This window comes from Clinocottus analis, unplaced genomic scaffold (assembly GCF_023055335.1).
Source record: "Clinocottus analis isolate CAN_PGR_092001 unplaced genomic scaffold, fCliAna1.0.p SCAF_22, whole genome shotgun sequence".
NCBI classification, from domain to species: Eukaryota; Metazoa; Chordata; class Actinopteri; order Perciformes; family Cottidae; genus Clinocottus; species Clinocottus analis.
In genome coordinates this window covers 5,365,687-5,378,951 of record NW_027175954.1, presented here as the reverse complement: position 1 = coordinate 5,378,951, position 13,265 = coordinate 5,365,687, and the positions used below count along the sequence as shown (strand labels likewise).

Here is a 13,265-nt window from a genome sequence, read left to right as displayed (position 1 = left end):
ACACACACACACTGACACAAACACACACAAACACACAAACATGCCAAAGCTCAAACTCATCATTACTAGAACCACTTTGCTGCCCTCCATTCAGGCGTCACCCGCTGTGGTGATTTATTTCCAAGCTAGCTGTAACCTACAATTATTTGACTAGTGCCAGAAAAGAAGGATTTTTCTCACTGTATCCTGTTACTGTGAATGGGTTCTCAACCTACCACCCCACTATCTGATGACTATACCACTGTATCATACTCAGCACGACACAGGGAGGGGGTCAGTGGAGACATCTGGAGCAATTAAGGGTCATAAAACGTGAATTTAAAGGAACATTATATTCTTCTTTATGTTTATTTTTTTTAATAAAAATCCTCTATTTTTCCTTTTTTTCTACTTATTTGCATGCCTTTCCTTTTACTATGAACTGAAAAAACATCCCCATATGAAAACCCATGTCAGTCTTCATGTCACCCAATCTCGTGAGTGATTTTGTCTCATCTTCCTCCGTTTGACGTCACATCTCGGTTTGACGTGACCCATTCCACCTTCACTTCCCCTCCTGGCCTGCTTCTGCAACCCGTTGTCCTATTTGTGTTTGTTGACAGCTGTACAAGGAGTTGAGTCAGTGCTATCAGGCCCTGGTGTCGAGTGAGGGCAACCTCCGTGAGAGTCACCAGAAGCTCAGCTGCCTACTGGCTCAAAAGGACCAGCACATCCTGCAACTCCAGGCCCAGCTACAACAGCAGCAGCAGGAACAGACACAACTGCAGCAACAACTGCAGCAGCAGCAGCAACAGCAGCAACAACAACCGCAGCAACACCCCTCACCAAATAGGCAAACCAACTTTAAGGTAAGCACCCCTCTTCATGTCTTTACAAACCCAACACGAAAAGTTTGTGCAAATAGATCAATTAAAATATTCAAGTCTTATCTATCTACATGAGCATAACCACACCAAATTTAATTCTTTTTTTTTAATTTTGTAGTGCAGTTGGTTGTTTCACAATAAGAATATAGATCTTGTAAATGAGTGTCCTCTTTAACAACAACAACAATCTGGTAGTTGTTCTTGCGTGAGATGGTGCGTAGCCTACAGAAGAGGGGTAAACATACACTCAGTACAGATACATGCAAGCTGGCAAGACGAAGAGCAAACATGTTTTTTTTTTACTACACTTATCATTTTGATTTTGAAAGGATATCCCAAAAATATGCATTTACGCAGAATACTAGATTAAACATAGGTAAAAACATTTGTCTTTTTTGAATGCATTTTCACTGAAAAAATTAGTGGGAGAGAGAGGATTTGTTGCACGCAATGTTTTTGTAAGGTAATAAAAATAATAGTTTGAATGTCAATGTTATGAATTTGTGTCAGCCTTGGTGTGAAAGATTGGAATGCAGATAATCGGCAGCAAATATTCCATATTTTTGTTTAGTTTTTGTCCTTTTGCACATGAAAAGAACTTAAATCTTCACCATCTCCACCTACAGAGGCCCTATCCTTTTCGAGTTTATCCAGTCCCTCACAGCCAGTTTTTCTCCATGATGCTATACTCTAAGCTGTTAAACTTATTTATAGTTCATATGCATTATGCATTTATGTGGGTGTGGAAAACAACATACGTATGCGTATGATGCCCTGCATAATGTATGTAGCTTTTTCCTACATTATGAACACAATATATAATGATACTTCGTTTGGAGATAGTGTCAAATTGTCCCACGGTACAGAGGTAGCAATGTGTAGGTGGATTAGTACGCACAGCAATGACTGACAAGCCCCAGCATGGCCTGTGGCGGTGGTCTTTAACTGAGAATCACTCTCTTAATATCGCTATATTCACCCTTGACACTCGCATCTCTCTTAGCACCAGCATCTTTCATGTCAACTTTATGATCTTCTCCAGCTCTCTGTTCTGGGCACACGCGTGCACTCTTTGACTTACTCACTTCATCTATCTTCTTTCTATCCACCCACCCAAGTACCTGGAAGTCCTTTTAACACAGTCCCGTCGGTAAGCAAAGATAGATAAGAGAGGTGATTTAATTGGAGCCTAGTTATGTTTCTGAAGATGAAGTTGGAGTTACAGTTCCACATCTGTCAGTCAGCAGGGGTTTGGCTTTTTCTCAGTACCTTTGAACCGTCCCCCCGAGGCAAAAGAGGCTCTAATATAAACTAAGTTAATGCTGCAGCCACATTTTAAGTGGGCTTTAACAACTCCTAATGATATGGTGATAGGTGGTTCATGGACCACACAGTGTCAAAGACTAGAATAGTAACAGGTATCTATATCCACACAAGCTCATTCCATCAACATTGTAGGACATTGCACCTTTTACTGTAATATAGTCTTAATTTGTTTCCTCGGTATGGTTTTAACTTCAGTTTAGACTACGGCTTATTGCAGATAAAACCACGCCGTAGCTGACGCAGCGGAAGATAATATTTCTGCAGCAGTTCAGTAATTTCTGTGCCTCCACAGACTGTAATTGTTTAATTTGATTGGTTGATATTTTCTGACAGTGCTGCCCCCAGACTGAAAGTTAAAAGATATCAGCTCAAATGTTAAGTGAGTTACAATCGCCCTTTCTCACTCAACCCTGTTAATTTAACCAGCGGTGAACTATAAATGGATCATTTAGTCAGTAATTAAATACAGTACTGTAGTGGTTCCCCCAGTAATTAATACTACATTTCGAGAAGATGCAGTTAGTGGTGGTGTGTGTGTGTAGTGTGGGCATGCACGCATGAATAGATGCATGAATGGTGTGTATATATACATATGTGTGTGTTTTATTTGATCACACTGAACATGAATTCCACCCCATATCTCTTCCCCACCCAGTTAAAAAACAAAGTCATCACACAGTTATTTCCAGAGCTGAGATGTAATTACAAAAAAATACTGTGTACATAATAAGTAACCTATGCTAAGAATTGTTATAAACTTTTGTTTACGGAACACATGTAGCTGCTGTCTTGCTGATTTTGTTTCTTTAACTTTCTTACCCACTGACATCAAAGTGAACAGATCAGGTATCCCAAGGTATAGCACTCAGTCAGGAGGGCTTTCTGTTTCCCACTCTGTAATTTTCCTGACAGATTGTGCGTATATGTGTATGCGTGTGTCTGCGTAGGTGTGTGTTTGACTAAAGGTGTGTGTATCCGAGCATATAATCGCAAATTTTGTAACAACTTCCTCCCGAACACCTGTTAAATTCTAATGCTCAGGTTGTTAAGGCAGATTTGATTTTAGTTTTAAATGTTTTGGTGGAAGTTACCATTGGAGGTGATCAAAGTACTGATCACAACGGGAGCGCAGGAGGGAGATGCAGCGCTCATTTGAATATAGACCAGAGCGACGGCTTTGAACCCCCCTCCCACAGCGGTTCTTTTTTGGGGGGAGCAGGAATAAAGAAGGAGGGTGGGTGAGAGGAATAACACCCATTGTGTGTTATACTTCCATGCTGTGCTCCAAGATTGACTGTCTGTTCTCTTCTGTCTTATGTCAAGTTAACTCTTTGCAGGAAGCTTAAGAAGACATTACTGAGGCGTAAAGCTACAGTTCTGCTTGTTTTAAGTTAATGTGAGTCATGCTATGCTTTTCGGATAATGTTACCTCCTATATCATTTGATCTACAAGGTCAGCACTAGGTTAAAGGTTTTCTATTCGGACTTCAGAGCATATCTGTTGCCTCTACATGGCTCTCAACCTGCATGCGCCACCTTTACAAACCAAGTAGTTCTTTTTTGCTATATTATGCTTTGGATATCAAATTTAGCACCATTCAAAATGTTACAGCTTCACAAATATATATATATATATATATATATATATATATATATATATATATATATATATACCTTACTTTCATTTTTATTTTTTAATTATAAAAATTAATTAATCGGTTGATTGTTTTTATGATTTGTCACGTAGTGTAAAAAAAATGGAAAATGCACATCAGATGGCCACAGCAAAAAATAATTCAGTGTAATATAATTTATATATATATATATGTATGTATGTATGTATGTATGTATGTATGTATATATATATATATATATATATATATATATATATATATATATATATATATATATATATATGTATATATATATATGTATATATATATATGTATATGTATATATATATATATATATATATATATATATATATATATGTATATATATATATGTATATGTATATATATATATATATATATATATGTATATATATGTATATATATGTATGTATGTATGTATGTATATATATATCTCATACATTAAAGCGAATCGTCATATTGGAAAAGCTGGAATCAGAGATCGGTTATAAATACCTTCAATTGGTTGTTGGTTAGTCCACAAATCAACTAATGGTTTCAGCCCTACTCGCACTGTAATCGTGTGTGTGTGTGTGTGTGTGTGCATGAGTGCGTGTGCGTACTGAGAGCAGTGCGATATCTCCATAATGTCAGCCTGGAGATGGCCCCATGCCCTGATCTTCTAGCTGTAGGGCCTGGCGGATCATCAGGCACCTGGGTGACCCCGACACCGATGAGATGCAGAAACAAACTGCCAGGTTGGGTGGTCACCATTACAATGTAGAGGCAGGGAAGAGAGTCCTCATTAGTGGACAAATGTAAAATATTTATAATAGCCTAGTGTTTGGCTATTGTCAGAGCTGTGCGGTGATTAAAGACCAACATTAGAATCCATAGCAGACCTCGGGCTTTCTGGAACCTTCACCATAGTAAATGGGTGATAAGTTGTTAATTGTGTGGGCAGTCGTTCAAAGTGCTGGTTATTCGCTCATCAGCATTGGAAAGGGAAAATTAGGCAGTTTAATTCACTCCAGAAAAGTTTCATAGAAATATAACTGAAAGAAGCCCTGTGTATTTTAAAGGTATACTGCAACTTTTGTTTTAATGTTCAATAGATTTTTTTTCCCTAAGAACATTTTGACTTATCACAGTAAGCTATTGTCTTATAATATTGGATGAATTCCCTCTTACTGCTTTAGTTTTATGGTCATGGTATTGTGCATGATGACTCACTCTCACTGGTACCCTTAACTACACCAGAGCCATCATATATATATATATATATATATATATATATATATATATATATATATATATATATATATATATATATATATATATATATATATATATATATATATCTCAGGAGTAACATCAGTTCTATTCCTAGTATGTCAAAATGTCTTCTATGAAAAGGACCTTTTTTTCACACCATTAAATGACTAATTCTCATCATTTTGATAACTTTCCGCAAAGGATGGAGGAATCATGCACCTGCAATGCAGCAATCACGTACGTTTACGTATGTGTGCTCGCGCTTACGCAGCCTCACCGACTGAATAGTGTTGCCAACAGACTGAAGCACGTATTTTTATGTAGTTTCGGTTCTCAACGAGCAGTGGGTGCTGCCGTGAAACCCTCCGCCTCACAAAGCGCTCAGAGGCGGGCAGTCTCACAGGCGGTCAGTCTCACAGGAGCCTCGCGCTGCAGTCTCCGCATCCAGATTGAAAATTAATCGCGCAAAGCCGCCACTGAGATACCTGTCAGCTGTCCTTCACATCTCCACCCCATTCAACCAGACTTCAGTGCACTTGTTTAAGCCCAACACAGGCTGGACTTTTCTCACTAAGGGAGAAAAACTGAACTGAAGTGGATTATACATATATATATATATATATATATATATATATATATATATATATATATATATATATATATATATATATATAGTGCCTGTTATATTGTTCTGATAACATTACTTTAAAAGTGCGCATTACACTAGTTTTTACTTAATTATTGAATTAGGCACATAATGCGATTAATCAGTTAAATTTGTTCAACTTTGCCCGGCCCTAGTTTTAACATACAATACATGAAATGCCGTTAACGCACAAGTACCTCATTTGGGTTTTAAAGACTGAATCTCAAGCACGGAAACATAATTTCCCAAAGTGGCCAGACTTTTTTTCTGTTTTCTTTTTTTTTATAAATCGAAAGAAGCCCTGATTGTGCATCTCCCATAGCTTGTTGAGATGTTTTCTTTTTTTTCAAGCATCTGCTTCCGGCTGTTTATTGATGTAAGCCAATCTGAACACTTTTAGATGTATAATTAAAGTGCTAGTTGCACACACATGTGCTCATAAATGCACCCATCGCTTTGCAGGGTCACATTTGGCTGAGGTGAGGCATTTCTTTTGATCATCAATATTAATAGCAACCATCAAGTGAAAATAATGAATGATACAAAGAAACGTGGAAATACATTTTTCAACCAAGAGCTCAACAAACAGACTGGAGGCAGGCAGAGGGTTCTTTTGTGTTCACAGTACAGAGCAGCAGAAAGATAGAGGCCGCTTTTAGTGTCTGCCGATGTTTCAGTAAAATGTGATGGAAATCTTTTATAAGTCAGATATTTTGGAATTGTCTTTCCCGTGGGTCTTGTTTTGACTTTGGCTGCTCCTCAGTTTTTTCTCCATCTGGAATGGCACTCCTTTAAATCAACTGTCAGGACCTCCCTTGAAGTATGTGAAAAATGTAGTGCAACCTGCTGCTTGTATTTACATATTCCTTTCCTCCTCAGACATATCAGTCATCCTTCCGTAATGAAAACATTGTGTAAAGATTATACATTCAAATACTGTTTTAGAATTATAGTCTGATAAATGTTTCATGACTTCTAATGCTACGTCTGCCTGATCAATGTATGCCGAGTGTGTTATTAGTGTTATCAGTGTTGTCAACATGAGTTTGTGTATGAGCGTGTTTTTGGATCTGGGCCATGTCCAGGGCCAGAGACATACTAATGACATGGACTCCAGTGGTGTGTTTTACCAGCTCAACCGCTCTCATTAGACGAGAACCTCTGTGTAGCACAGCTCGCCTCATTAATGAAGCACAGCCATGTGCCGCTGCAGACACATGCGCTCACTCGTTCAAGCACATACACTCGGGTCAAACAGGCTGTGTGGGAGGACTCCGCCTGTTCGCACGCACACAAAAACATGCATGCGCTCTTCATCCTACTCACTGTGTGCTGTCCTTCTATAAAGTTCCTCTTCACTGCACTACCGGTTATCACACATGATCATACATATATGCACACACACACTCACACACATCCTTTTGAAGAACCACCATCTTGAATGCAAAGTGCACCTGACCCAGTGGAGGGGAGCACGCACCTTGTATCCCCTTCTGAACCCTATCCAATAATTTTCCCAAATGCTGTCACTCCACAGATGTGCGAGCATGTATTTGTGTATGCATGTAGTCGTGTGTCTGTGCGTGTGTGGCGGGCGGGGGGGGTGAGGGGGGGCCCTCCTGATTAGAGCTGCACCATAATTAACAGTGATCAGATTTGTTTTGTGGCATAAATGGTGCATGTGTAGAACATTAGGCCTGGCAAGTCTCATTTCACATTCAGCTCAAGGGCTCGGCAGCAGACGGGTCACGAGCTTCAGGGAGCACAATCACAAGCCTCCCTCCATATGGTCCTGCCTGCCGCATCCTCAGCAGTTAGGGCCGCGAGTGCCAGACAAGTTCCCCCAAGAACCTAATCGTGTTCAGTAATTACCAAGACTGGCTTTTTTCTTCTTCTTCTTTTTTTTCCCCTCCTTCCCTCAGCTCCCCACAATCTCCTGCTCTTTTTTTTTTCACTGCACCTGCATGCTCTCTTTTTCTCTTTTAATCGCATGCTCTCTCCCAGTCCATTGCTCTCACTCAGCTGCTTGTTATATGTTTATTTCTTTCCCTTTTGTATTCTTGCTCCTTTACTCTCTCAAAGTTTCACAATTTTTGTTTTCTGGATGAAAACCAGGATGGGGATGGAGAAATTGTGGGAGGAAAAAAACTCAGACACTCCCGCATCAGTTCATTTCTAAATTGCTTTATGTGGCCGATGCCGAAAAACCCAGTCCGTCCTCCTGACTGCCTGGAAAATTATAAATAATTGTAACAGATGCGCCAATATGGCCGGTCTCCAATAAACGAGGCCCCAGATAATTTGACCAACCCCCTTTGACAGGCCAATTTAATAAAACATGAACAAAATCTTCCTCACTAATAATTTATCATCCCCTCTCCTCCCCTTTGGTTAAAGTTGATTACCCTGGCAGTTAACAAGGTCACGCCCAGATGCCAGGTTTCTGATAATGCAATCAGGACTCGTTGGAAAAAAGGTGATGACATCCTGTGTGGTTTTCTTCATTACCTGTCCTCCCAGTCAAACACAACCTTTGATTTGATGTGTTTAGTAGACATGTTGTTGTTAGCAGCAGGCGAGGCTGTTTTATCTGTGTGTGTGTGTGTTTCACAAGGACTTAAACAAAGAAAGGCGAGAATTAACGCAGTAAGCTGACGGAGTCAAGGTGTATGTGTGTGAGTGTTAACTTCAAGATAAAGGACTTGGGCATCAGCTATGCTTAGACAAACGGTGTGTGTATCAAAAAGAGAATACAGCCTGTCCCTGTCAAAGTTGTCCTTTCTGTACACACTTCACCAGTAAGAGCTGTTTGAACTTTTAATAAGTAGCAGCACATATTTAGCTGACATTATAAACTCAATACTTGCACAGATACAGTGTGGAATATGCAATATGAATGTGTGAGTCTCTGCTCGGCTGTAGGCGGGTCGTCTGCTTTATCATTGTCCCCCTCAGTTTGTTTTGGTAGTCCCCGCTGTGTGCAGAGGTGTGCAGATGCTGCTCGACACCGGCTAATAGACACTGATAAATAGATGGGCCATTAAGGCACACACACCACAATGCTGGGGGTGGTATTTACCTGTCCCACTGCCATATGACACATCTTGTTATTGACTTCGGCATATGAAAATGTCCCGTGTACGTCCATTATTGCAAGCGTAAGGCTATTGAACTACTTGAGAATCTGGCAGCTTGTGATTTTCCTTCATTTCCCTGAATTAATTTTGCCGTTGACTCAATCAAAGGTAGAAATACGGGCTGCTCGGTCGCCCACTAGTTTGTGAAGACTTGAGCATTTTTGTGATCTGATAGTGGGCTTATCTCTCCCTCAAACTGATATCTGCAGCACTCTAGATTTCTCTATACTTTACTATATTTTGTAATCATAAGAGGAAACTATAAACTATCCAAATGAAAAAGCTTAATCTTCAATTTTCTGAAAGTACAGAGAAGACTTGTCTGACGTCAATTTCACCATCTGTTGTCTGGATTGTACCCACAACTTGTTTCTAAGCTTATGTTTTGCCTTTACTATTTATGATATGATTAAAGTTCAATGCGCTTCACAAAATGAGAACTCCCCAGCAAGCCAAGTTTTCGTAACTTTGGATTCTAGGGTTGTCGTCGACTGGTTTCCAGACCCAGTCCTAAACCTTCCAAACCAATTTGCAGCCCCATTGGGGCAATCCAATAATTTCAAACATGTTTGAAATTTAGGAGAATCTGGATGATAACAGTATTATTAGAAAGTTCTCACAGCCTATCTATTGTGCTTACAACTGCTTCCCAGTGAGATGGTGTGGTGTGTTGCTCCCTCTAGCCCGATCTTCTTCATAATAACCTGTAGTGTGTGTGATGCACAATTTTTTTCAGATCCTGTAATGTATGTTTGTTTAGGATTCGAGAGAGAAACATCTGCGAAGATTCTCCTTCTGTGTTTGATGCAACCCAATTTCAAAATCGGTTAAGATTTTAAAACTCCTGTAGTCTGAGCCGGGCTTAGGTTCTTCCCCTCAAGAATCACACAAAAGCACAGCTTTAAATCTTGTGTTCACCAGAGATGTGCTCATAAGTTTCTCGGAAAAAAAGTGAATCAGCAAGAGAAAAGCATATAAACGACTAATGGACGACAGAAATCATAGTTGATTCCGACCAAAACGACAGATCAGTTGACGAATCGACGAAGAGGAATCGATTCAAATTTAGTTTAGTCCCTTTTCTGTTGTTTTCTCCACCTATACGCCAGTCTTACTCACTCACAAATACAGACGCGCTTGTCTCTTTTCTTTCAGGCAGTGGTGTCAGAGCAGGTTGATGCTGCAGCTCAGAGGTCAAGCCTTGGTTCTGACTGGGCCCCCAGCCGAGGGTCTGATCCCAGGCCAGACGATCAGACCCTTCATCAGAGGTCCACCAGTTCCGTCAGAGGACAGCAGGTAGGTTAGCACACACTACAGCCAATTGGGTCAAAGATAGCACGTGGGTGAGTGGCTAACATGCCCACACTTACCCAATACTACTTTGCTCGGATTAGATCAAAGCCATAGAGAAAGGATATGAGGGAAATGGTCTGTTGAGAATCATGTGATTTGTCAGACCTTGCTTCTGCCAACCTTTGTCCTGAACTCTCCAACACACACATACACACAGATGCCCCTCCTACTGTGACCAGACCGGCGTGTGCTGCTGGTTTCACGCATGCCTTGGGCTCAGGCACTAGCTAATTTACCGCTTCAACAGTACATTATGAACACGAAAGGAGCTTTTGATCTTCTCAGTATTCCACTCATAAGTTTGGCAGGGCATGTTTCGAGATGGCCTCACTCAGTCTAAAGCTGGCCTGAAGACACATTGTTTAAATCTATACAGATGTCCTCATTATAGCTCCAATGGAGGTGCTTCAGTTCAGGCAGTTTATACATGTAATGTAATTATTTTGTACAAAATAAACAGTATTGACATTATTCAATGTGCTCCTCTTTTCTGGAGGCTCTGTTGTGTTTGCACTCGCACACGCTTGCACGAACAGAAACACACACAAACACATAATCTGTTATTTCGCACCGACTATTAATGATTTAGATTCTTGCTACGGTATGAATCTTTACTCAAGCAGCCACCAGTGACATATTCACCTTTTCAGCCAATACCTGATTCTCCCTCTTTCCGCAAGGTCAAACTATTTGTAATACCTGAGGTTATTAGCTTTAGGTAAGTAAGCAACATGCCAACTAAATAAATCATCACAACCTTATTGTTATTAAATATGTGAACATTTTGAGTAGGTGTCTCTGTTGGCTGCTTAATATCCAAATATGATGATGCTCCAAAGAAACCATAAACCTGTTCTACTTCATTACACTCCATTTAAACAATAATACCAGTCTGCAAGGTCAAAAACGGATGAAATGAGCCTTCTGTGCAGCCCACTGCTACCACCCAGGACACAATTTGCAGCTTTCTCTAAGTGCCTGAAGTGAAATGTGGCTATACACTGAGGTGACGCGCAGTTCAAAGTGGTACATGACTCACGTTTTGCAACATAAACTGATTTTCTTTGAATCGGAATAATAGTGAGAGTAATAGAGGAAAACGTATCAATGATTATTAAAAGTTACATTTAATTAAAAAGCATGGAGAATATATAAATGATGTTAGTAATATATTTAAGAAATCATTTTACTATATTTCAGCGGACCGCTATGAGCATGATGTAGTTCAATTTAGAATCAAACCTTTGTAGCTCTCTGTCGTACCCGGCTTGGTATCTCATGAAGCGTCCCGCCCCCCTTTTCTCTTTCTGTGAAGATCACTGAAGTTCCTCAGCTAGCCAGACTTCTGTGTTTTACTCTTTGTATGTAGCTCTTTATATGTTGGGCCTCTTCTCGTCGGCTCTTCTCATTTTCCAGTGTCTGTCAGTTGTGTAGACTTTCATTTTGTCTCATAAAAGTCGTTGATCGTAGCCTTTTGGCTCGTTCCACCATGGCTACCTCATGGGTCGTATTCAGTGGCATTTCTCTGAATATTATTTGTGCCACTGCAAGCTTGGCACACATTTATTTGGTTTCACAGCATCTTTGTTTGTGTGCTCTGTCCTTAGTGTGGGTTCACTGTAGTTGTATATTCTTAGGCTAATGGCTCTAACATTTGTCATGTGTTTTGCAGTGCATCTTGGTCTTTTGAATTCTTATACTCCTTATAATGGGGTTCTTAGTTTAATGGAATACATTTGCTTTGTGTTATGTGTGCATCCATGTTTTTACACTTTGACATAGGTCTGTATGCGTCCTGTCCTGTACTTGTGTGTGTGTGTACGACATTCCCGGGAACCTGAACGAGTTCAGCTTTGAGAGCTCCAGACGCACACATGACGTGTTGATGCAATCATAAAGAAGCCCATTGATAACAGTGACCCCTCTCCCTGGCAGATGGAGAGAAGAGAGATGTTGGAGGAGGGAGGCAGTCGATGAAATGTTTCTTCTTTGAGAGTTTTACTCTTTCTCGCATACAGACTCGGGCCTCTCTCCTCATTTCCCCCGCACTGGATGCCCTCCTCCCCTCCATCTGCATTGAACTTTCATGTTTACAGAGTTGTTACAGGGTGCAATGCACGGGTCAGGTCATGGCCGCCAACCAGCTGCCGAGCTTGACAGCGGGCACATCTTTCTTTGCCTCGTGTTATCTGCTTTTTTTTTTAATCTTTCAGGCCTATCTTGTAGAACATAAACAACATTGTCATAACACGGACCTTCTCATACAAGCAGAAGGCATTCATGTTTCTTGTGTCCCTGCGTCCAACTGGACCAGAGATAACATCTGCAGCAAATCTCAGTCATTTGTCAGTGTCACCATGTCATCTTTCCGTGTACGACTGAAGACAAAGCACGCAGCAGTGAATATCATCTGCTTCTCATACACAAAGGAACAGCTACAATGGGATATTCAGCACATTGTTAAAATCCTTCCCAGCGTGTACTTCTATTTGAAAACATGTTTAGAATTCATCCTCAATAAGTCATACTTTAAAGTTAGTCCTCGTTACTTCAGAGTTCAGGACTTTTAGTTGATTTGGATTCCCTTTTTGGCCTCTTAGTTTTCCCCATGCACGTAGAGGCTAAGCCAGTTGGCCTGCCACTCATCAGAAATATGCAGATCAATCTGCTAATTAGTTGCATAGAGTCATTAAGGCAGCGGCAGAACACATGGTTGGCACCCATGCAAGCAAGATAGCAGAACCGGGCCCTCCAGGTCACTGCAGTCAACTGTAGCCTTGAGGCACATTCCCAAACACACTGGTATGCTAAAAATGTTTGTCACAGGCAAATTGTTTTACAAATCTAATAATAGTGATAACATCTGAATACACATGTCACTGGGAAACAGACATACGTGTGTATTTATTTTTGTTATCATCATTATTATATATACATGTATATTTATATTTTTTACAATATCATACCTCATGCGCTGTGACTTGTATTGCCATTAAGACTTTTATGGTTATAATTGTAAATGACAGAGTTC

General features: G+C 40.2%; 1 protein-coding gene across 1 annotated transcript in view; it reads left to right on the top strand.

Moving 5' to 3' along the window:
• Positions 1 to 13,265, top strand: part of cntln (centlein, centrosomal protein) — an 84,112-nt gene that overhangs the window by 15,999 nt on the left and 54,848 nt on the right. The window contains exons 9-10 of the mRNA XM_068589372.1: positions 603 to 848; positions 10,037 to 10,177. Of these exons, the coding sequence (XP_068445473.1) occupies positions 603 to 848; positions 10,037 to 10,177 (387 nt within the window). The remainder of the gene's footprint in view (positions 1 to 602; positions 849 to 10,036; positions 10,178 to 13,265) is intronic.